This window comes from Triturus cristatus, chromosome 2_1, assembly GCF_964204655.1.
Source record: "Triturus cristatus chromosome 2_1, aTriCri1.1, whole genome shotgun sequence".
In the NCBI taxonomy this organism is placed as follows: Eukaryota; Metazoa; Chordata; class Amphibia; order Caudata; family Salamandridae; genus Triturus; species Triturus cristatus.
This window is the reverse complement of record NC_140581.1, coordinates 1,087,134,751-1,087,157,419: the sequence shown is the minus strand read 5'-3', so window position 1 is coordinate 1,087,157,419 and position 22,669 is coordinate 1,087,134,751. Positions and strand designations below refer to the sequence as shown.

Sequence of the window (22,669 nt, the reverse complement as noted above, 5' to 3'; positions counted from 1 at the left end):
ACGTCACTGGATATGTGACCCTGGTAATAAAAAGGAGTCGAGCGCACGTGCCCGTACCCACTTCCACTATCTATCTGTGTCCGTGTGTTCATTATCTATGCATGATACTGCCCCTGAGCCATACCACATTACATTGTGCTGTGGACAGCGTGTGCAACCATGTTACCTCTGACAGTGGGGAAAACTTTGGTTATGTAACTTTTAGGTGCATGGCTATCACAGGTGGAAGGCTTCTTTACAAAGCATGAATATTGATGAAGATGATGGTTGCATGTTGTGTGTAGTGTAAGATATGTGTACATAGCAAAAAGTTTTCAAAAAAGCTCTCTAAGCAGAAGAGGTGTGTCTCATCAAATACTGTAGAGAGAATGACTAAAATGGGTGGCGTTCTCCTACTGCTACAATGGGAAATGTTATGAACTAATCAAATGCTTTTTTTTAAGGTCACATGGCAATCGCAAACCCGGCGCGCAAGGAGACCGCACCCGATGCGATTTTGAGAACATATATATACCATAATATAAGTTTATTACAGTTAGAAATATATATATTTAAATGCTTAAAATATTTTAGATTATCGCTTGCTCTCATATACAAAGTTATTTAGATATAGTTTTGAGACATAAAAAAACTAGCACACTGTCAGAGTTTAGGACGTATTTCTTAAAAGAAAGGCAAAACTGATTTCAACTGCATTAGGAGCGTGTTTACAGCAGTCAATAAATGGTTGACCGGCCGTCTTTAACAGTGCTTCCTACTGCGCTATGAAGCCCCGCTGGGTGGAGTCGATGCTACATAAGATATTACATAAATAATAAAAGGGGGCTGTTAACTTTGTTATTCTGTTCAGAGGTGGGGGTCTGTCCTTTAACTGAAGACCCAATAAGAGGTAGCAGCTAACACTTGTTTGAAGAGGCGACCCCTTTCACTGGACCTATTTACCTCTCTTATAACAAGAGCCGGGCTCCGCTGTCCCCAAACTAACCCCTTCAGCCACCTTTTCAGATCTCTTATCCGTCACCAGTGGCCTCCGCCCATGTGAGAGACATTAAACCTATGTTTGCACAGTCGGGCCGAGTGTCTGGTGTCAAAGGACAGCTGGTTATACAGGGGCTTGTTCACAGGGCCTCGGCACCCGTTCTGAAGAGAAGTGAGGCAAACACGCCTGCATCCTGCAGCCAGCCAGCCGAGTGTGGTTTGAGTCACTGTGTGTTGAGCCGGAGGCAGCTGCTGCACTACAGAGTAACACTTTTGGCGCACATGTGCACGATGTAAAGCATTGCGCGCATGCAAGTGTCTGGACAGGTCAGGCAAAAGAAAGTGCGAATGCAAGAAGCCAATCATATGAAGAAAAAAAGCATTTTCAAATGCAATAGGACTCGTATTTACGCGAGTCCTATTGCATTGTAAACAAAAATGCAGGCGCCGAAGAAGGCAGGAACGGGAGTGGGTGGGGGGGTGGTGGTCATCAGAGAAGTCTCAGACTTTGGGAGGGAACAGGGGGAGGCTGGAGAACAAAAGTGTTGCTTAAGTAAAGGGGCTGATAGCCATGGAAGGATAAAAATAACGTCATGACAGTAAGGGAGCGGGACTAATACGACGGCAACCAATGAGAATGCAGCATTTCAGATTTGAATCAATCAAATGCATGGGCAGAAAGTGGGCAGAGCTTCCCCCCAATACTGTATACAGCATCTCTTGCCGAGACAGCGCATGCGCTGCCTAGGCGAAACCGAAAAATGAGGGAATTGCATAACCGATGCGACACCATACGTCTATGATGTAACACAGGGCCTGGCAGCGTGCACTCGTCGCATACGGAACGCGCAGCCGGCGCGACCCCAAACATATATGACGTAACCCGCGGCTTGGTACCGCGCATCCGTCGCATACCAAACTAGCAGCTGGCGCGACCTTATACATATATGATGTTAGGCGGGACGTGGTGCCACAAACCCGTCAGATACAAAATGTGCATCCTTTATGAGTTTAGCAATATGGCGGATAGGATTCGCGTGCTGATGAAGCTTGGTACTACAGGGACTCCAGTATTCTCAAAAAGAAAAAAAAAAGGATATACATACTTTTTTTTGAAGATATAAAACATTACATAATTTTTAAAATTTAAAAAAAAGGATAATAGAGTTCCAAAATATTACAAAAAAAATAGAAAAAAGATAGGTTTTATAAGTATTAAAATATGAAATTAACATTTAAAAACCCTTTGAAATTCACTGAAAAAACCATAGATTTTACAGACGTTATAGTTAGGCATTAGCATTTAAAAAACCTTTGAAATTCACTAAAAAACCATAGGTTTCAGGGACGTTATAGTTAGTTGGACATTTGACTCATATAAAACCAGAGAAATTCGCCCGTTATAGTTAGTTGAGCTAACTATAACTCGCGCACCCGTAACGCACTGGTGATGATGTCACATATTACATCACTCATGACATGGTCAGTGACATCACTCATGACATCTCATTAAAGGGCTTGGGGATTATGTCCATGCACCCTTATAATTAAATAAAAATAAGTTATAAGGGGGCACTCTAGGGGTACTTTGACCTCTTGGTCCTTTTCAGGTGGCACCAGAGGGACCCCCACCGGGTGAAATAAAAAAAAAGTTTTGGTTTTTGCGTTCCATGACAGCGCGACCTATCGCAGTCCTGTATACTCTTGCAGGAGTCCACAGGGGGGACGGCGTGGACCCCTTGCTCCTGCAAAAGTCTAGTGAGATTTAGAAAACAATAAAAAGAGGGGGTTTTGTCTGTTTGGGTTCGTAGTTTGCCAGAACTTGGGGGAGGGTTGGGTGCTGGGCCTGGCTGCAAGCCAAGCGTTGCAGCTGTTTTCATGCTACAAAAGGATGGTGACTGAGCCCCTTGATGTCTGGTGTTATTTTTAGAGGATGATTTTATATCTATCTACATATATATATATATATATACACACACACACACACATTTTACCACTCATATGCTCGCTTTCTCTTTTTTGTATAAAAATCTGCATTGTTGCCTCGAAGGAGATTTTGTACACTTTCTACCCCAACCGAACCTACACAATAATTCAAAGAAATCTTCACTTCTCTAACCGGTTCTCCCGGTCCATGGTTGTATGTCAATGGCTGGTATACTGTATCATGCCCTGCATTGGAGCCGTCTGTCTGGTGTTCTTCTGGCATGTTCTCCCTGGCTGCCAAGTGCCAACCCATTTGAAAGTCTTCAGCCCTGCCCTGGTGGGGAGCAGTTCACTTACCACAGTCTCCACTGCAGCAGTACATACATTGGTAGAGGGTGAGCTTTCTGGATATGGCCGAATTTTTCCAGTAGGAGTCTGCGGCAGTTCCCCTCAGGAATCGTCGCTTAATTAATTTTTAGTGCCTTTGGCTACCGGGCCTAGTTGGCACTGCGTCAGTGACTTTATAGAAGAGTTCATTCACAGTTAGAATGTCTTGAGCATGCTCTATTTATGTTAAGCATATTATGAAGTCTGCAGGCATATAGGTGGCAACAGCTGCTTATTCATTTATGGAAAATCCCCAGCAGTAAACTGGCAGGCCCTTGAAGCAGTTCTATCACAATGGCAGCCTAGTTCGGTAATAGCTTGATTTCAAAAGAGTTCAAAGCGAGCACCTCAACAAACCTCACAGTAATCTTTGCCTTCTTTCTTTCAGGCTGGCGCTGATGAACTGATCCCCGAAGGTAAGAAATATAAGATATAAAATCACCAATGCGTAACACCAAAAAACAAATGTATTTATGAGAACCATTAGATCTGATACTGTTTAAAAAGAGAGGGTTTACTCTCTCTGGGAAATGAGGAGCTGACAGGAGTGTTATAACTGGATGGGATACCCCTATGCTCGATTTTAACTGGTCTGGTGTTTCCCGCCCGATTTTCCTGATGTGGGAAAACCAGGTGCAATTTTAACAAACTGAAAAATCGCTTTGGGATTTAGTTGAAAAGAAACATGTAATGATGCCCCCTGCCAGGCCGCACTCACCCCTTTCCCTGCTCCATCACCACCTCCCTCCATCCTCTCCCACCTCGAACCCTGCCCCCCCCCCCCATTGAAATGCTTAACACCTGGTCAGAGCAGGTGGTAAATTAGGGCATTAACCTGCATGAAATTGGGAAGTCTGTGCAGAACGTCCTATAAAATCCTGGGTTCTCAAAGTAATTCCCCATTCTGCAGGGATTAACACCTGACTATGTCTGCGGTTAGTGAATCCCTGCAGAATTGTTCATCTCAGCCACTAATTGGGGTGTATGTGACTCTTGTATCTTAAGGATGCCAATTTTGCAACAAGTGCAAAAGGGACAAATTATGCTGAATGCTGAACAATGCAAACGTTCACCCCCCAGTCACAAAGAGCTGGGTTTAATCCATTGTTTAATCCCCAGTGTGGACAAGAGCAGCACAAGTAGAGTCCAACTTTACAGCCAGGTGTCTTGCACTTTGTCCCAGCACAGAATCCTGGATGGTAGAAAGTGCTTAGAAAACTATTTAAGGTACTTTTCGAGTGGAGTATAAGATGTAATAATGATTGACTGTGTACAGAGGAGTGAGAAAAAACAAATTGAAGTCCCCTATTTAAATTTAGTGCAGGTCCCTACTATTTCACTTTAGATGAGCGACTTGCTTAGTTCTGAAGTCAGTGGGAGCCCTCAGAAGTGCAGGAGCAGCTGGGACCTTAGTCACACCACTAAAAGTCAGGCCTAGTAACAAAAGGCTGCTTTGACACTGTAGGCTCACAAGTAAGGTCTCACCTGCTGTACTGTGCCCAGAGATGGTGGGCACATTTCTGTAAGACAAATAGGAGGCAGTAAGGGACAGTGATAAGCAAAGTCCCCAAAGCCGATGTGGTGCTTCTGACCCTGGGTCTGGCTTTCCTTCTTTAATCAAGGAACGCATCTCAGTCAAGTTCCTCCCAGACAGAATATGGTCCTCTTCAGTTCAGTTCTAAGCTCTCTGCTCTTTTCTATCTGAATTTCTTCTCTTTCTAGGTTTAGTTCAGCTTTTGCTGTCTCCCATAACTTTGGTCTGTCATTTGCAGAGTCTTCTATCCTTTGACCTTAATCCGTGCTACACGGTTTATTCTTGTGTTTCCGTCGCCAGTTATAGATGCCTATGCACTCTTTCCATCTCAGTCCTAAAAATGTATATATTGTCTATCCTGCCTCTTCTCCCCGCACCTGCCTAGCACATTTGTCCATCTTCTTTTCCTCTCCTAGTTACACCGTTTCCCTTCAGCCCATGCCTTGATTGTTATATTTGATTCCTTTCTGTCTTTTCTTCTCAGCATATCTTTGGTCATGGACAGCTTCATCTTTACAACCTCTGCAAATATTCCCTCTTTCGCAGCATTCAATTTCCATACTATTCTTACTCTTAACTTTTCCTATCTTGACCATTGCTTGCCCCATCTTGTGCGCCTTGTTGTATATCAGAATAGCGACAACAAAGATAATGTGCTACCAAAGTATTGTGAACCGAATATCCAATATCACAATATCTTAATACCACCTAGGTACATTGTCTAGTTTCGTGTATATGAAGTTTAAGTGTAGTGAATTTATTCTTATCTTTATGTACTCATCTTCACAATATTTTGGTCACTGATAATCTGTCTATGATATTTTGGTAGAACGATATTCAAAACTCAATATTCAGATAATTTCAATCCATCTTCAGTGGCGGCTGCCATGTACCAAGGGTGGTGAGCCGGGGGATGCAAAAAAGAAAAATAATAATAAAACATACTTACCTTGAGATGCAACCCGATGTCCTCCTCCACCGGTTGTCTCTCTTCCGCGAGACTCAGCCAACTCCCCTAACCAATCCTGGCGCTGCTCTCACCAGCATGAGAGCAGGACCAGGATTGATGGTAGCAGCCTCACTCAGCGCTCTCAAGAGCACTGGAGACCTGCACTTTCTCTAACCGAGCTGTCTAAGAGAGCTGGGTTAGAGAACTTTAAAATGCGCATGTCTGGCTGGCCGTCGCAAAACGGCCGGCCAAAGAGACATGCGCATTTTAAACCTAAGCCCACAGCTTACTGCTACCACTCAGCAGCACTGGCACCGCCCGCCCTGTCACTCAGTTCAGGACGGGTCGGTTAATGAAAAATTAAATGGTAATAAATAAACGTTATTACCGTTTTATTTTTCAGCTCGGGCATGGGGCTTTTCTTTCTGGGGCGACGCTCCTCCGCTCAAATGGAAGAGCCGCCCCTCAGTTTCCTCCGTGATTTAATCTGTTTCTATTTTTATCATTCTTTGTGCATGCTGTCTTTCTGCTTCCTTTCACTGCTCCTATCTCTTCCCTCTTGATTTCATTGGGCTGCCCCCTTTCCCATTCCAAACCCAATTCAATGTTCTACATATTGTCTTCAATTGTATCAATGGCTCGTCTTGTCCCTATCTCTCACCTCCGTGTGATGCGTATGTCTCGACTCATCTCCACTCGTCCCTGATTACTTTACTAGTCATCCCATTGTCCCATCTCGATTTAGCAAGTTTTGTGTCCATATTAAAAAATTCTGGAGTGTCGTCCCTTCTTTTCGTGCTGTTTTCACTTTGGAGATCTTTTAACTTGTTAAAACACATCTTCCAGTCACCTTTCCAGGGAAATTTGGTTTTCTTATTACTTTTCTATACTTCGAGATACATCACTTTCTGTCCATTAAAAATAAATAAAAAAATAAAAAAATAACACATTCCTCCAATAATAGTTCTGGGGATGAAACTCCAGACTGACTCGCAGCACTTCTGCTACTTCAGTACTGACATGAGCCACACATCTCTGCTAATGCGCATCCCTCCTGCTGTGCGACCCCTTGCGCTTCTGGTTTAGGATCTCATGCAGAGTTCCGCTAATACACCTCAGGCCTGATGCTTACCACCAGGCTCCATCATTGGAGAGGAGGGGCATCACACCACTTAAAAGCCCCTGAGATCAAAAATAAAATGGGGCCTGCTGAGTGACAGCAGCATGGAGGAGGGTGGGCTGTCTATGCACTGTTTCAAATGCACATGTCTCTTTGGCTGACTGTCTTGCGATGGCCATCCACACATGCGCACTTTAAACATCTCTAACCCAGCTGTCTTAAGACAGCTGGGCTAGATTATGTGCAGGGTTCTAGAACGCTGTGGAGCGCCGTGTTAGGCCGCTCCGTCCAATCAGGGTGCTGCTGTTATGCGTGTGAGCAGCGCCAGAATTGGTCAAGGGAGTTTCCTGGAGGCCGGGCTAAAGTCACGACAGGGGCATCTGGAACGAGGAGGTCCTGTCGAGTTTGGTAATTGATTTTTTAGAAAATGCCCGCCCACTCCACGCCCCCCCATAGATGTCAGATGCCACTGCTTACCACCTTTTGCTACTTCGATATAGCCATCTACAGAAAGGCCTCACAAGTGAGGCACAAAGACACACAACCAATACATTTCAATCCTGCTCTACAATACTTTGTTATATTCCAGTACAGAGACCTTCATGCTGCTCCACCAATGTACCCAAAGCTGACCATGATTTGCAATATAAATGCTGTACATACCTTAGCATATTGGAGAGTAATAAACGCAGTTTGCATGAGATACCAGCCATGCATACTTCAGACAAAATGTAAGTTTGCGCATTCATGGAATTTCAGAATTTTCATTAAAAGGTCTGCAATTTCACCCACCCCTAGTTGTGAGTGCCATACAACAATCTGCCAGTAGAGGGAGCAGAAGCACTCATGGCAAATGAACTTAAGAAGACCTGGGATTCTGTATATGGTATCTTTTTTGGATCCATTCCACATACCAGTAACTTAACGATGTTAAAAATAAATATGAGGTTTTGGTTCCACAGAGGACCCTTATTTGGGTTGGAGCTCACTGAACTGATGGACCATGGGGGTTTTGTTTCAATGGAGGTAAAGTTTCAAGGGGCATCAAGTGGTACTAAAAAAGCAAGTAACCATATCCAGCCTCTGTGGTGAGAGGAGAGAGGGGAGTGGACAGGATCCCTCAGCTTGGTGCTCCACATAAAAACTTCAAATTCAAAGTTTGGTTGTTCCTTTTCAAAGGTGAAAGTGTTGTTAGAATCATCTTTCAAAATCTTATGATTCCTACGGCTTTTCGTGTTTTGATATGATTCATATTTCAGCAGTAGAGTGTCTATGTTTACTATAATAGACTTCATATAGTATAACCAATAACCAGCCCCATTTGTATGCCCCTTTATTTCATAGCATTCTGAAGCGGCAGAAAGCCAGCAAGTTTGTTTAAAAGTAAACCATGTGCACCCGGGCTTTAATGCTTTGGCCATTCATGACATATGCAAATAACACCAGTACCTAATTTGAGCAGGTGGTTACAGGTGGGGCCCACCTACACTCATGTTTAGGGACCAGCACTTATTTTTCCTCATCAGATTTTGACAGAAAAAAACATTAAAGGGGGGAAAGAAGGAGGAAGAGAAAGACGGAAAAACAGTGTCATAGAAAGAAAACAAGGATGAAAAAGAACCTGAAAGATTGAGATAAAGTTAAAAAGAGAGTGTCAGGTGGTGGATAAAAGAGGCATGAGGTGAATTCAAGACTATGTAACCTGGATATTTGCAGGCGCGGCCGGCACAGGTAAGAGGGGAGGGGCGGGGCTTGGGTGGGAGTCGACAGACGACAGGATAGGTAAAATGAAATAAAACCACTTACCTTGTGCTCGCCGTATCGCCGACTGTGGAGAGCGCAAGGTAAGTGGTTTTATTTTTTTTAAATTCAATTTCCCCTATCTTGTTGTCTGTCGACTCCCCTCCACCCCGCTCTGCCCCACCGCTCTTTCCTGTGCCGGCCGCACCTGGATATTTGGCTCCTTTGACACTCAGTAGCGCCAGCCGGAGGCTTCTACCAGAATTTTGGGCACTGGCAATTATTTTGTTTTATAAATTAAGCACTGGATAACATGCAACTGCCAGTTGCCCACCTGCAGCTTACACCCAAATAGAACCCTCACTTTAGTGCAAAGAAATTGGTAAATGAATACATTGAAGCTCAGCCCAACCAAATGGAAGCCCAAGCATCAGGTGTGTCCCGCTTTATCAAGAATCCTTCTTTCTGTTTTGTTCTTTGTTAATAATCGGCAATAGTGGTTAAAACCTCAACTTTCAACTCATAACATAACACACCAAGTAAAGAGTACAAAATTTAAATTAATTTCACATATTTTGCAAAATGGTGTGGGCTTTTATGAATTCTTGCTTTGCTGCTAAAACATAAAAAGCTGCATCAATTGCTATATGTAGAGCTGCCAACTGTGGGTGCAAACTCATGGTCGCCGATGTTCTTTCTGAAAGGCGAAGGTGTCTGTAACTGCTACGTTCATAGCTCCAATTTAACTTCTGCGGCTGATGAAAAGGATCTTTGCTAGCTTAGGCTACTTCAACCGATCTCGGCAAGCAAAGCCAGTGGCAGTGGGTGGTAGGTCTGTGCTAAGGTGGTACCAAAACATAATAGACAGAGGATCTTCTGACAAAATAGTAATCATGCCCTAAATATTGTCTTTCAAAATATTGCCCCATTGGAGTTACTCATTGAAATCCTCTACCAGTGATATTCTGGCATACAACCCTGATCCAGATAGAGATCCAGGATCTAGAATGCGACAGGCCCCTTCTGATCGGTCTCGGCCACTTTGATCATGTCCAATCAGCCATTTGCAGCCCTCTTTGGCTTCCATTGCATCAGCAGATTGATGAGAATGGTCAGTGCTCAGGTGTGGGGAGGGCACTCATGATTTCCTATTTGGCTCGGCCGTGCCTCAACCCACCAAACGTTGTTGATCTAAGTTTTGCCCATGAGCAGCAGTCTTGCCAGCAGCGGGTCAGTGTCGGACCTCTACACCACCATTCAATCCATGACCACCTTTGGTTTAGAAAGCAGCTGAAGATTTATTACTTTCCATAGTAACAGCACTTATGTAATGCACCATTTGCAAGCTAGTGCCATGAGGCCACCACTGGTGAGCATTTATTTGTAAGTGTGGTAATATAACATTGGTTAACGTAGAAAAAGTGTATAGATGAGTAGAGTAACTGTCTGCAAAAAATTGAATGTGAGTAAATGAAAAATGTAGTCATTTGAATGATAAAAATGTATGGATGGCTTGGCCTTGGATGTTACCCAATGATAGACGAGGCCTCATATCTTGCACAGATAATCAACAATATTGATTTTGGTGTCACTGTTTGAAGCTATTCTTTTCTAGACCTGAGGTCAAAAGTAGGGTTGTGTGAAATTTATGTAAACTTTTTTCATGAAACATGCATAGATTCAATATAATTATGCCTATTGCACATTAAATCATTGGCTGACATTGGAACTGAAAATTGCATATGAGGGCATACCTCACATATACGAGAAGAAAAGATCTCGTGCCACGTAATTTCTTCCTAAACCAGTCTCCTACAAGAGAAAAAAATGCATGTTATGTAAAATTTCAAAAATGGTGCACATTTATTGAAATCAACCGATCCATAACCCCGGTTCGAAGAATATTCGTTCTTTTACTCTTAAAAAAACGCCACATTTTATTGCAGCAAAATGCAGATCTGACCCCTACCAGAAAAGCTTTTTGATATCAAGGCAAGGCCTATAGCCAAGTTGTGGTATTTTGCTACTCCCAAGGTCAATGCAAGAGCAACAGAAACTATCTGTATTTATGTAGTAGCGTTTATGCAAACATCCTACAGCGCTGTGCACACATCAAAAGGTACCAACAAGCTGACCGCTTGGGCCAGAATGCCAAACCAAACAAAAAAAGTTCAAGTCTCGGTTCTGTGCCGGGCACTGCCAGGGGCAAGGCAGCATGCTGAGATCTGCATCATAGGCTCCTATACTAAAGAGATGAAGCTTTGTTTTGTGTTTGGTTGGACAGCCCCCAGCCAATCACCCAAGAAGTCATTGATAACAACTAAAGTAAAAGTTGACCTACCATCATGCCGTTTCAGTTCAACTTGTTTGCTTTAACAAGAGTAATTGTTCAAATCTAGCCAGTGTTCATTTGTGCTACAAAATATAGGATTTTAGGCATTTTCGTGCTAACAGAAAGAAGATTTAGCCTATTTTGATCAAAATGTATTAGTTCAATTTTGGGAGGAATGATGTGGCGGTAATTGACAAGTGCATTTTCCATTTTTTTTCCTTCAGTTTTCAGTGTCCTTATCCACATCGATGACCCTAGGCTGCCATATTTGCCACTTTGTTGGTAAATGGTTGCCCGCATTGCATGCACTGTGACATCTGGTAAGGCAGCAGCTTGGTTGCACCAGTCCAGGACCACAGACTCCTTGAATACATTCGAACTACAAAAACAACATACTATACACTAACCCAGCTCTGTCCTTTATTTCTTTATGGGCTACGTTTCACTGGACTAGGGGTTTCCCCTTCTGAAGGACATCTGAACACTCAAATTCTACCCATTGCTCAAGGACGGGCACCTTCTGGGACATCTACCCCTTTCTCTCCCTAAGCAGCTTAGTGCTGCAGTCACTTAACTGCACATATCCAATGTTTCGCAACCCACTCTGGACTGGGAGAGTCAATAAAGCAGGGGCAGCTTTCGACCACTTCCATTGGCGTGACTTCCGACTTCCTGGGGCGGGAAGGGTGGCGGGGGATTTTAAATATCAGCCACCAACTGCTTTCCTTTTCTTTGGTGGTTTTTGAAACCCAAGTGGGGTTGATCCCTTTCCTAAGATGTAGGGGCCAACAATCATAACCAGTCATTCCACCGTTTGCATAATGGTTGAAAGCTGGCTACTTATCATTGCATCTTCTGATTCAATGGCTGGGTTGACCGGCATGTGAGACGTGTGCGACAATGGCTTTAACCAGCCTTTTCGAAGTAAAAAAGAAGCAGGTAAAACTGATGACACAGGTTATGTGGGAGAATTACTCAAAAAAATAAAAAATCTCCCACAATAACTTTTGTGCGGTTTATTTAATCTACATACACAGTTTAGCAAAAATGGGAAATGATTCCTCTTTGTGAATTTGTTATGTTTGTCACATTTGCAAAACTCTGCAGCTGGAAGAATATTTTCACACATGGACAGCTTTAGAGCTAGTGGAGCCTAGTGGGGCAATCTTTGTTGGTGACCCCCCCCCCACCCACTGCAGAAGCCTCCTTCTACATGAATTCCCTTACTGCCACGCTCCACTAGTGGCCCTCATCTCTCCATAGCCCCTCTCTAACATGCATTTACACATTTTTTTGTAGCATTACTCATACCAGTGTAGGGTGTCAGGCATTTTTACATTTTACACACATCATTGAAAGCAATACATCATATGTGTTTAAACCAGTCTATAGGAAATGTTACACAGGACAATGAGAATTACAAGGTGTAGGAATCACATGTCATACATACTAGTAGACAGTATATTTTAAGAGTGTTTGGCCTGGAGAAGCACAAACTCAGGATTTAGAAGGTACCATAGTGTTTGGCTTTACTAACAAGTATGGGGCAGATTTACAAGCCCCTTGCGAAACATTTACGCCACCGTTGCGTCACTTCTATGACGCAGCGGCGGCGTAAACCATGCGCCATGTTGTGCCTTATTTACAACGTGACGCATCTAGGGAGATGCGTCACGTTGTAAAGCCCTGCGCTACATTAAACCTGCGTCAGGTTTAATTTATGCAGGGTGGGTGTTCCATCGGAAAAAGCCTCGGAAAAGTGACGCAGTGAAATCTACAAGATTTCACTGAGTCACTTTACCGACGCCGCTGCGTCAAAACCCTGCGCCTGCTTGAAGCAGGCGTAAGGCATGACACAGCATGTTCGGTATGGGCAGCCCCTGAGCATTGCTGGAGTTGCGTCGTGCTTGCGACACGACTCCAGCAATGCGTCGCCCTTATGCCATCAGATGCGTGACGCATGTTTATCCCTGCGCCATGGTGCGCTGCATTGTAAATGCGGCGCATCTGTGGTGGCGCAAGGGTAAACTTGTGTGACGCATCTTTCCTGGCGCATCCCTGCTGATTTGCAGGGATGCGCCAGGAAACATAAATCTGCTCAATGTATTTTTCTACCCAAATGAATCCTTTTTTATCAACATTAGGATAATGAAAGACTGGGGAAAAAGTATAACATTCTAACCTATACCACACGGTTTTCATGCAGCTTTTTGATGTTAGTTCATAGCTCACTGTGCTATATTTGGATTGTAACTATGGGGCATATTATCAAGACAGGCGATAACATTATCGCCGCTTTAGCGGCATAAAACTGCCTCTAAAACGGCGATAATGGGCTTGATAATATGCTCTATGGAATTCCAATTGAAGGCCATGTAAGATGTGAAGGACATCTAACATGGGCTTCAATTGGAATTCCATAGAGCATATTATCAAGCCCATTATCGCCGTTTTAGCAGCAGTTTTCTGCCGCTAAAGCGGCGATAATTTTATCGCCTGTCTTGATAATATGCCCCTTAGTAACAAAAGGATCTCCGTGACAAAAGTAGTAACCTTCTGAGCGATCCACATAAAATACAGTTAGGTGATTTGCGTGGCACACATTCTTTGCAGGAGGTATATTAACCATCTGCACTACTTTATCATGAGTGGAAACTGACACTAGGCACAACTCAGTTCTCTCTTCAGCAGGAACATTAATCTCCAGCGTTATATTGACATGTTTATGGTTGCCTGAAAACTGCTGGACATACAAGGAACTCTGCAGCAAGTGCTTTATAAACCCACATTATTTTTAAACACGGCACCCCCGTGGTCAGTGCCAGGTGCGGCTGCACTGGTCGCACCGCATTAGAGTTGGCCCTGCTTTCACATACTCATGCACGTTTTGTGTTTGCTTTCCTTTCCATCTTTGGAGGCAGAAGGGTAGCCACATCCTAGCAGTCCTCTTTGGTTTTCACTACGAGTGCCCTGGGTTTGGCCTTGGTAAGTCCAGCCCCTGGAGTTACCAGTATCAAGAGATTCTGGGTATTCCAAAGTGAACCCTGAGACACCACAGGAGAATTTGGAATTTTGTGTTCAATCCCCACGTTAAGCACTCTTTCTCTCATGGAGTGTCCACCTGGTAATTTCTTCCAGGGTCAATCTAGAAAAAGCATGTCATAAAGCACTGAAAGCATAATTCTTTATATCATGTAGAAAATTAACATTTTCATGATTGTAACAAAATAGTGAGGCATACAATGCGCAGAGTAAAATTGGTACCAGTTCAGTTAAAAAATAATGTTTATTTAGGCCATTTGGGGCCATATGTAGGAAGCCCAATACCGGTCGGTAACGGCCGATTTTCGGTAAATATCCCGTTACCGACCGGTATTCAGGCTTTTGGTATGTAGGGGGCACATTTCGGGATTCGGTAATTTACCGAATCGGTAAAATTACCGATTCGGTAATTTTACCGATTCGGTAAATACCGAATCCTGAAATGATATGTAGGGGGAGTGTGTGGTTGTTGTGGGGATTCGTTATTTACCACCAACTAAAAGTTGGTGGTAAATGACGAATAGATGTAAAAAAGCATTTTTTTGCACTTTGAAGTGTGCAATGTGGCAGACATACATGCCCTTAGGGCATGTATGTGTGCCACATGTGCACACATGCAGGAATCAGGGGTGCAACAGGGTGTCACTGTGACACCCTGCCACCCTTGATTGTGCTCCGCCCATTACCGAATCGGTATTTACCGATTCGGTAATGGTAACTGGCTTCCCATTGATTCCTATGGGCCTCCTGGCCCATAGGAATCAATGGGAAGCCAGTTACCATTACCGAATCGGTAAATACCGATTCTAAATTACCGACCCATTCCGAATCGGTAAATATTACCGATGGATTACCTACATATCATTTACCACTTCATAAATACCGAATCGGTAAAATTCGGTATTTATGAAGTGGTAAATGTTAGGCTACCTACATATGGCCCTTGGTCTTTAAACCACAGCTTTTACAATAACATTTAAAACATTTCCACATTGCTAAATTATTTTCTTAAACATTAAGAATCATAAAATCCTTAAAAGATCATTCTTAACAATTTTAAAACAATTTTACAACGGATAATTTCATTTACAATTATAAGGCACTAGCTACTCTTACACCTCTAATGAGGCAGGGAACTTATATTTGCCCTGCATATATTTCCCAATGGCTATTGCAATATCTAAATTTTCTATATCAGCAAGAAGCTCCCATGCTTGTAAGTGCGCCCTTACACCATATTTAAAAAATATCGGACGGAGGAATAATTTACGTAAATTTAAAAATCTTCGACAATCCAATAAAATGTGTAAAATGTTGCATTTCAATCCTATCTTACACATACACTTGCCGTCAGGTTGCATTAAAACAGATTTTATTGCGCTATTTATTATGGCTGGGTTAATGCCAATTCTTATCCTAAGTACTTCCATTCTTAACCAACGGTTCGGTAGTAAATCGAGGTAGGGAAAGCTGGTATCTTTCTCCCAGCTAGAACACATGAATTTTACAAAATCTTTCTTGCTCAAATACTCTCGATCTGTTGCTCTAGAAAATTCTTTACCCTGCATTTTAAGTACACTCTTTATTACATTTATTTGTAGAGTCAGGGGGTCAATTTTCACATTCAAGTGATCACAAATGGTCTGGAGTTTACTACTTTTGGCCTTAGCCCACTTTAACTCACTGGACTGAATTTCTTTCATGCACCATTGGGACACCTTTGTGACCTCCCCAAGACTCAAACGATTCCACAATCTGAGAAAACTTAATTGCACCTGAATGTTCCATGCAGTCAGGCTTAAGTCCATTCTGATTGCCTGGATCATTGCCGAGCTGGGAAGTGACAATAATGATTTCAGACATTTCCCTTCTTCTTTATCCCAGGAGCTTTTACCATCAATACAAATTAGCCCTTGAAACATCTCAACTCTGCTAAGAGAACCTTGGCTAGTGATTGTTTTTTTACTCAAAATACGAACCCTGAGACACCACAGGAAAAAATCAAGCCATGAAGGTTCTATTATTGGGCCATTTGGTAGCAATGCTACAGAAGTCCATGGGATGTCTAACGCGACCAGATTTAGGGCAGGACACCAGTAGACGGCCATCATAGGTTCATCCACAGGGTGTGCTAGATGACCTTTTAAAGGAACGGATGTATGACGTTACAACGCATACTATTACAACGCATACCTTTACAACGCATTTTTTACAACGCACAATCCATTACAACGCGTTCCATTACATCGCAGGACACTACAACGCATTTTTGGAAACTACCTTTACAACGCATTCCATTACAACGCATACTACCTTTACAACGCATACCATTACAACGCATTATATTAAATTGCATTTAAGGTAAGTATTAGATAGTATAGGGGTAAAAATTACTTTTCTAACTCCAGGGGGTGCAACAGTAGGGTAAGTGTTGGATAGTGTAGGGGTAAAAATTACTATTCTAACTCCAGGGGGTGCAACAGTAGGGAAAGTGTTGGATAGTATAGGGGTAAAAATTACTATTCTAACTCCAGGGGGTGCAACAGTAGGGAAAGTGTTGGATAGTATAGGGGTAAAAATTACTATTCTAACTCCAGGGGGTGCAACAGTAGGGTAAGTGTTGGATAGTATAGGGGTAAAAATTGCTATTCTAACTCCAGGGGGTGCAACAGTAGGGTAAGTGTTGGATAGTATAGGGGTAAAAATTACTATTCTAACTCCAGGGGGTGCAACAGTAGGGAAAGTGTTGGATAGTATAGGGGTAAAAATTACTATTCTAACTCCAGGGGGTGCAACAGTAGGGTAAGTGTTGGATAGTATAGGGGTAAAAATTACTATTCTAACTCCAGGGGGTGCAACAGTAGGGTAAGTGTTGGATAGTATAGGGGTAAAAATTACTATTCTAACTCCAGGGGGTGCAACAGTAGGGTAAGTGTTGGATAGTGTAGTGTAATATTATGCGTTGTAATGGTATGCGTTGTAAAGGTAGTATGCGTTGTAATGGAATGCGTTGTAAAGGTAGTTTTTAAAAATGCGTTGTAGTGTCCTGCGATGTAATGCAATGCGTTGTAATGGATTTTGCATTGTAAAAAATGCGTTGTAAGTGTAGTGCGTTGTAAAAGTTGCGTTGTAAAGGTTGTTCCCCAAAGGAACTAAAGGTGGACAGATGGGGCAATTTGTTTTTACATCGCTTTGTCTTCTTATGAAAAATGAGGTCACAGTTTCATGTTTGACATTAATATTTTTGAGCATCTACCCCCAGCCAGGGCACAAGTCCTAAAAAACAGAAGTGGGGGGGACTAACCTAGTTAAGCAGTATCCAGCTGACATCACGGTGTGTGACATCATGGTACGTAACATCCCATGTGGCATCACAGGAATGAACATCACAGGAAGTGGCTTCACAAGTCATGACTTTACAGGAAGTTACATCACAAGAAGTGACATTAGATCTTAAGTCCTCACACATATGTTTAGAGGGTCTATCACAAGTACATTTGAGTGCATTATGAGTATACATGCAAACCCTCCTAATTTAGTCAGAAGGATCACACGTTTGCAAGGTGCACATACAACAATGTTGTCTTTTTTTCAGCGTAAAGCTTCCTTCACCCACAGATTCAACACACTAACTCCACTGCCCGCCTACTTAACCAGGCATAATATTCCATATGCAGCACATTTCTATGTAGATATGATTGCTTTAGCTTCCTGCACTCTGCAGAGGTGAGACTGCTCTCATATGCGAGAATACTGCACACATAGAAAAAGGAAAAACAAAGAGAAATAAAGGTATTTCTCCTCGTTGTGCCTCCCTTACGCCTCCCCTGGAGAGGCGTAGGAATCTGACGCATTCCCACGTTTTCGAAACCTTGTAAATCTGGGAAAGCATCAGATTCCATGGATGTTGCATGGGAACACCCACAGCAACACCCATGGAATGCCCCTGTCACGCAGAGTAATGCGAGAAAGAGGGCCATATTTACAAGGCCATGAAAACTCATGCAGGGTGACTTTACTTGGCTTTGTAAGCAAGGGCAGGCACACTGCGCCACCGGTGAGTGAAAAAAAGTGACGCACCAGCGGTGAAATGGGCTTGTAAATAAGCCCCAGGTTGTGCACTCTTGTTTCCCCTTCACTGCATTTGCATCTAGGGGTGAGGCTCAAGACAGCTCCCAGCCAGTAGACTCCAACAAAAGGAGGCCGGATGGCCCCTTAAATTAGGCCTTTGTTATGGGCCCACCTGGAGTCTGAAATAAGAAAGATCCCTCACTGCCTGCATGTTGTGGCTCTGATCCAAAGCAGACAACCTGCATGAACTGCTGAATGTATCCCAGGGCAAGTTCAGCATAGTTTACAGTGGGGCCCAAATTCTTGGCAGGGTGGAAACCGTCCACCCGCATGTACTCCTGACTTCTGCCCTGTCCCCAGCACCTCAGATTGCAGTTCTGTTTCTTGCATCTCAGGTTCTGTGGCAGAGTTTGCTTTGTCTCTCATCTACATTTTTAGCTCTGGCTTGACAACACAGCTATCCGCCAAACCTATTATTAACAATACTTGAAAATACACGCAGAGTAGGCTTTGGCTCCACCCAGATCAGCATTTCTGCAACGTATGAGAGAGTATTTTACATCTTAAAAGTTCACTGAATAATCACATATTAAATTATTTATCTCATGCATACCCTGGAATTCTTTTTGTTGTAGTTCATTTCATCCATATTTTGAGTTAACGTTTTAGTCAGGAATTGTGTGTGAGCTGCTACAAATATATGTTTGTCAACACAAACATATACATACAGACAAGGACACCCAAAAGGTGCTTAATCCAATGTGGCAATGTAGGTAGACCCAGCCATGCACTAATGCAGTTTTCAACATTAGCACATTTAAGCCAGGTCTATTGGCTTTGCCCTTGCCAGCTCAGATAGGTACTTCTGCACCCCTCCCCATTTGGCGAAAGATGACAAATTCTCGCTTTGATTCTGGATTGGTGTTTAAAGTTTACATTTAGCTGTTAATCAAATGATGGCCTTATATTGAGGATCAAGGATAGACCTCCAGATCCTGAGGCCCATGCTTACATTATGCATATACTATTATATGTCAAATGTATATGTATTGTATTGCACATTCTGCACACACAGTGTGTACAACATATACACCTGATCTTGATAACTAGTGCACATATGTGTTCTGGTCTTTAGCTGATAGCTTGCTGTATTTGTGTGTCTTCGGTTTCAGCAAAACTATGGATTTTTAAATCTATCTATCTATCTATCTATCTATCTATCTATCTATCTATCTATCTATCTATCTATCTATCTATCTATCTATCTATCTATCTATCTATCTATCTATCTATCTATCTGTCTGTCTGTCTGTCCCTCTGTCTGCCCGTCCGTCCGTCTGCCCGCCTGCCTGCTTGTCTACCTGTCTGTCAGTCTGGTTTTCTATCCACTTGTCTACCTGTCCATAGACCCACCTATGTGTCCATTGAACCACCCTCCCATGTAAACCCCAGAACTACGAGCCCTCCATCCATCCATGAACACATAATAGCATATTCACCAGCCCCTTGCATTCCCTGATCCATGAAACAAACCATTGTTCCTCCATCCATCCATCCATCCATCCATCCATCCATCCATCCATGAATCCATCCGCATCAATTTAACACTGCTCATTCAACCACTAGTTGGTCACCAATCATCCATCCACAACTGCTTTCCTCCATCCTGTCCTCTCTATCCTATCTTAGCATCATGCCCATAATCCATATGAATGCACTCACACATTCACATGTCTTTCTGTCCATTTGTCCATCCAGCTGCCCTATCATCCATAGGTCTAGCCACTGAACTGCTTAATGCCGCTGCCTTTCTGTTCGTGCATGTTTCTGCCTTTGCCTCAGCCCTACCACCCATGCCTGGTCCTCCCATCGGTGCTCTGTCCTGAAGGTACCACATGCATCTCTGTGGCAGTCATTAGAATGTCACCACCTATCAATTGTTACACTATGGCAAGCCAGAAGTGTCTTATGCAAGATTTTTGTTCTCAATGTGCATCCGCCATTACAAATTTCAATGTGATGACAAGAACCAACTAATAGCTATGTAAACTTCTGCATAAATTACACAGAATGTGTAGGAATATCATATACTAATCTGTTTGCCAATTGTTTGCACCTTGTTTTGTTTGGTGCTAGGTTTTCAATCCAAGCATAGGCACGCTTATTTAGTTAATAGCAGGGCCATTCTTATTTAGTTAACAGTTCTCATGCATGAAAGTTGATTTATTGCTGCTGGTTGCTGGTGTGAAGAGCCACCTTGCGTCACGCAAGCCCCCACGCTAATGTATTGGAAACGTGGATCTCATTCTCCGATACCTTCATGCAGGATTAGCATCAGAGCTCCCACTGTTGCAAGTTGCAGACATGGGGGCATATTTACTATAAATTCATGCAATACAGCGCAGCAGATGAAGTTGCATGAGAGGGAGGCAGCAGCAAGGCACCATGTATTAAGATATGACACTGTCCTGCTCTCTCCCTCGCACTGGCACACAATTAGGCTGCCTGGCACCACTCACACACCTTTGCACCACAGTGTACCTGACATCTAGCATAAGCTTTGCACAAGAAGTTTACCCTCCTAATAGAAAAATACTATGCCTAGATTAACTTTAAAACTTTTCCAACTTTGGAGGTGGGCTCTGCAGTGCAGCAGACATGCTGAGTCTGAAAAGTTTAATGCCACTCTCAAAAAATTGTTATATTTTGGTTCAACTAGCCTGTTTGCTGTTGTTAGTGTAGAGATTGTGTGTCAAATCCCATGGGTGGTTGCATGGGAATGATCATGTACCGCCCACTGAACGCCCCTCTGATGCAAAGTAAAGCACAGCAGCGTAAAGTGCTTTTTTGTGTCACTTTCAGCTACTTTTACAGTGAAGGTAAATTCAAAATAAATATTTTGTGCTGATTCAAACCCCAAAATTTAAATAAATCAGCCCCTTGGTCTTGCTGCCAGTGAAAGTGTGAGTAGTGAAACATTTTTGGTCACTTCATCTGTGGGCCCCGATGCACTGGTGCACATTCGTGTATGTAAATCCCAGCCCTGCTCAGGGCAGGCAGCGATGGCTTTACTGATTATATTTCCCTGTCACTCTTCTAAAGAAGGATCAGATCTACTTTGTCATAAGCTGCAAGACTATTCTCCTTGCGATGACTTCCTGTCTGGGGCTTCCCGAGGACGAAAGGCAGCATTTCCAGACTAGGAGTCTTGTGACTGAAGTACATCTCAGCTATGTGCAGCCACGCACCCAAACCTCCAACTTCAACAAATCACTTTATTTCCAATCAGTAATTCCGTCAAAGCTTTTGGTAACTGCAAAACCTGCATTCCAATAGATTCAGGGCCTCATTTACAATATTTTGCCATAGGGCAGCACCGCAAGCCTTCCTTCTGCACTGCCCTATGGCAAAAGAAAAGGGCAGGAATGCGTTGTATCTATCAGATCTATCTACTGTATCTTTCTCCGCGCTGGCACTCAATTGGCTGCCATGTGCCAATGTAGGAACCCTTGCACCATTGTGCAAGAGTGCCAGAGTTGTGGGAATGATTGTTTTTGTGCAGGAAGGGAAACCTTCCTGCACAAAAATAATCAATGGAAGCTATTTCCTCCTTCTATGTGTGCTGTTGAATGCACCAAACATAGAAATATGAAAAAACCAGGGGAACTAAAGTTATTTCTCCCCATTGCGCCTCCCCTACGCCTCCCCTGGGGAGGATTAGGCTTTTGACGCATTCCCAGGTTTACAGAACATTGTAAATCTGGGAATGTGTCAAATGCCATGGGTGTTACGCGGGAACACCCATTGTGACGCACATGGCACGCCTCCCCATCGCAGTGTGAGGCAACGCAGTGACTTGCGCTGCATTGCCTCACACTATATCTACAAGGCAATAAAAAGCTGTGCAGGGTGGCTTTAAGTGGTCTTGTAGTTATGGCGCTGCAATGTACGCTGCCGGAGTATCATTAAAAGTGAGGTTCCGGCAGCACAGGGGCTTTGTAAATGAGGCCCTCAGTCTGTGGTTAGACATGCTGAATGGAGCTAAAGGGCGTTCTGCAGACATGACTTGTACCTACAACAGAACAGGCCATGTCTCCCCAGAGGGGTAAGTGTGCTAGACTTTACTGGGAAAATAACAGTGCAAAAACACTGAGGAAGGAAAATAAAAACGTGAAAATGCATTGTGGCCTTCAGGCCCTCCTCACAACAGTTGAAAAAGTATGCATTCTAATGTGGCAGGGAGCTGGCTGCTCGGTTTCGAGGCAGTTGACACAGTCCTATGCAATGCCCAAATCAGCATTTATGACGAAACCATTGACCTCGTGATTCTATCAGGCCTAGGGTGACAAAATGGCTCCGTGTGACTGGGACGCCATCTTTCCATTCCTGGACCTTGCCTATACATATCACTGTCATCAGCTATGTTGGGTCAGTTGACTCAATAAAAATGAATCAAGACTACAATTTCCAAAATGCACTGGTATGTGTAAACAGAGTGCAGGGATGTAAAGGTGGTGTCCCGGTGCCATGGAGCCATCTGGTCAGCCTAATCAGGCTGCAACAATGAAAGAGCGTTTTCAGTCACAACGA

The 22,669-nt window shown here is 43.3% G+C and overlaps 1 protein-coding gene across 1 annotated transcript in view; it reads left to right on the top strand.

Annotated features, from left to right (window-relative positions):
* ADAMTS3 (ADAM metallopeptidase with thrombospondin type 1 motif 3) overlaps positions 1-22,669 on the top strand; it is a 558,188-nt gene that overhangs the window by 20,498 nt on the left and 515,021 nt on the right. The window contains exon 2 of the mRNA XM_085636296.1: positions 3,680-3,707. Coding sequence (XP_085492422.1) covers positions 3,680-3,707 — 28 coding nt within the window. The remainder of the gene's footprint in view (positions 1-3,679; positions 3,708-22,669) is intronic.